Raw genomic sequence first — 3,266 nt, forward strand, 5'->3', positions numbered from 1 at the left:
ATAAACCTACCTTTTGGCATTACATTATCCCTATTCCACTAAACAACTGGCTCATTTGGAAATTCAAACCTCACAGTCCTAGTTCGGCAATCGAGCTTGGCAAAAAATAAATAAAGCCAATCCATTCCCATAATTACATCAATATCGACCATCCCCATATCAATGAGATCGGCCACGGTGTCCCGACCACGTACCGTGACAACACAACCCCTATAAACCTGTGCGGTCATAATAGACTTGCCAATCGGAGTAGATACAGAGAACGGCTCAGGAAGTTATTCCAGTTCTATCCCAAATTCCATAGCAACATAAGGGGTAACATAGGACAAGGTGGAACCGGGATCAATAAGAGCATATACATGATGTGATTGGAAAGTCAATATGCTTGTGACAACATCTGGAGAAGCCTCTGCACTCTGGCGACTGCTCATATCATAGAAATGGTTGGATCCTCCTGAACTCTGCGCACCACCCCTAGCTACACCACGCCCTGCTGGTGTTGGAGTACCTCGAGCTAGAGGGGGTACTGAAGATGTAGCAACCGAAGAACTAGATGGTTGTGCTCTGCCCCTGCCCGCACCCTGGCAGGATGAATGACACTCCCTATGAATATGACCCCTCAATTCGCACCCGTAACATATAGGTAGGTCCATGTAGCAGATCCCCAAGTGCATCTTCCCACACCTGGGGCATGGGGGTCTCCGCTGCTGCTGGAATCTCCCTCCTGATTGGCCCTGCTGGTGGGGTCCCCTGCTGCCCTGATTGGGCCTGAAATGACTCCCCTGTTGCTGAATGGGCCCTGCTGGCGGTGCATTGGCTGAAGACTGAGCAAAAGACTGGGATGGCCCTGATGACCCTCTCCTAAAAGCTGATCTTCCCCAACCAAATGACTCCCCAAAGTTGCCCGCGGACCGGGCCTTGCTGGTACCCTCTCGTTCCATTCTGTTCTTCAACTTACAGTTCTTTGTAGGTTGAGCAAATGCTACCATCTTCCCAAAGTTCATATCCAAATTCAAGGCAATTGTAGCGGCCTCATTGATAACCAAGGGGCTAAGGCCCTGCACAAACTGGCGCACTCTAGCCTCCATAGCAGGCAACATGAGAATGGCATATTTAGACAGACGCACGAACTCTATGTGATACTCCAACGCACTCTCACTACCTTGTTTAAGGTTCTCAAACTCTGTGGCACGGGATGTCCTAGTCTCGGCCGGCAAGAAATGGTCCATGAAAGCATCAGCAAACTCACTCCACCTCGCAGGAGGGATCCCCTCCTCACAAGAGTCCTCCCACAACTCAAACCAAGAATAGGCCACCCCTTTTAGGCGGTAGGCGGCCAACTCCACTCCCTTTATCTCAGTAGCGCGCATAACTCAGAGAGTCTTATGCATCTCATCAATGAAGTCTTGTGGGTCCTCCTCGGGATTAGCACCTGTGAACACCGAAGGATCCTACTGAAGAAACATGTTCAACCTGGAACCACTAGAATCCCCTTGTTGGCTAGAAGAAGTGGGTGCAACATTTGATCTCTGGGCCTGAGAAGCCAGGATCTGTATCAGCATCTAGATGGCTCCCCTAAGATCCCCGTCAGAAATACCAGAACTGAAAGTTGGGGTTGGAGGTGGAATCAGAATATCAGTTGGAGGAACCACTGCCCCCTCAGTAGGTGCAGGAACTGGTGTGGCTTGGTCCGGTGTAGTGGAATCAAGCAGTGTAGCAATCGGGGGATTATCCTCACACCTCGGGTATTCACCCGCAACACCAAATAAAGGGTCAACTGCCACTCCTGGGGGTGGCATTGGCTCCTTAGCCAGTTGTTGCTCTCTTCTTAGGTGCCATTTAGTGAAAGAAGGGAATGCACGAATTAGAGGAGGAACAATTTCACAATCAGTTTCATCGCACGATCCAGAATATCAAAGAAGGGTATTATTCCTAAATGTCCAAGTAGCCTCCAACTTATAGATGTGGTCGACAACACATCGATAAGGAGGACTCTACTAGACACGGCTATGAGACATCCTAGGACACTTTAAAACCTTAGGCTCTGATACCAAGTTTGTCACGCCCCAACCTCGGGAAGCGTGACTGGTGCTCAACCGAGTGAACCCGGTCGAGCAAGCCTGTAGATACTTTCTACCCAACTCACCCATGATCAAGAGAAGACATGATTTCATTAATTAAACAGTAGGAAGTTCATATATACAATACTAAATTGTCTCATTGGTTACATCATTTTAAAGTCCAAAAATACACACATTCTTATGATTCGAGTAAAACAAGAGATCAAAACACAACATAATCTGTTTGACTTTTCTTGCACCCATGTACAACCTACATAGTGTCTATAGAGCCTCTAAAAGATACAAAAGAGTGTTATGATCGTGCCGGCAACAAGGCCCAGGCTATACCTCGAGACGTGATAATAATATGAACAAAAGATACAATACGTGACCCCAGGATGAAGAGGGGCTCACCAAGTCTGCTGGGAAGAAGATGTACCACTATCGCTGATCAACAATGCCTGCTATGGAACCACATGCATCCATTTAAAGATGCAGCGCCCTCGGCAAAAGGGACGTTAGCACTGTCGAATAGTACTAGTATGTAACACTAAACACCATCTCAAAAGAATGAATAATAATAAATGGGGGAATAGTAAAGAATTCAATAAGAGTTTCAAATAATACTAAAACATCAAGTTAAGGATCACATAAGTTTTAAAGTCAATTTCCATGTTATTAGGTTGGGTGATCTTTAAAGCCGATATACCATAACTCAGAATACCTCTGTATTCTTACACGGAGTCCGATCTCGACCCGATCGGCTAGGTCGTCTCATTTGAGACATCAACCATAACCATAATTTTATTATAATTTCCAACAAAGTTACCACCATGTGTGCGGTTTGGCTTCCGATCACGGCCCGATCGGCTAGGCCGTCTCACCCTAGACATTACCTTTTCAATCAATCATCTCACTTCATACTTCTTTCACATCTTTTCAATTTATTGGCATGAGTGGCCTCAATTAGAAAGTCATTCTTGGAACTTGGCCGTATTTCATAATTCCAGTTTCCCCTTTCCACATTCAAACATCATTATCAACAACAATAAGGTTTCCTATTCAAGACATTAAATTCACATATGAGAAATTTGGGAATCTTAGGCACATAGAGGGTTTTCATACAATTTGGCATAACAACCTTTATTCGATCTTGACATGAAGTCTTAACATTTCTAACACATATTCCACATTCTGAACACATCC

At 45.5% G+C, this 3,266-nt stretch overlaps 1 protein-coding gene across 1 annotated transcript; it reads right to left on the minus strand.

The window, feature by feature from the left end:
• Positions 1-275: 275 nt before the first annotated feature.
• LOC138902491 (uncharacterized) lies at positions 276-1,229 on the minus strand. Its single transcript, XM_070190362.1, has 2 exons — positions 779-1,229; positions 276-526 (listed from the first exon to the last, which is right to left on the minus strand). Exons 1-2 carry the CDS (start codon positions 1,227-1,229, stop codon positions 276-278), a joined length of 702 nt encoding a protein of 233 aa, XP_070046463.1.
• Between the last annotated feature and the right edge of the window lie 2,037 nt (positions 1,230-3,266).

This window comes from Nicotiana tomentosiformis, chromosome 12, assembly GCF_000390325.3.
Source record: "Nicotiana tomentosiformis chromosome 12, ASM39032v3, whole genome shotgun sequence".
Taxonomy (NCBI): domain Eukaryota; kingdom Viridiplantae; phylum Streptophyta; class Magnoliopsida; order Solanales; family Solanaceae; genus Nicotiana; species Nicotiana tomentosiformis.

Excerpts from the sequence above, each read along its gene's own strand:
- LOC138902491 (XM_070190362.1), bottom strand. The coding sequence starts at position 1,229 with ATGGACCATTTCTTGCCGGCCGAGACTAGGACATCCCGTGCCACAGAG. Across the intron at positions 527-778 it reads GCCCATTCAGCAACAGGGGA|TACCCCCTCTAGCTCGAGGT; the intron begins GTCATTTCAGGC and ends CTACATCTTCAG.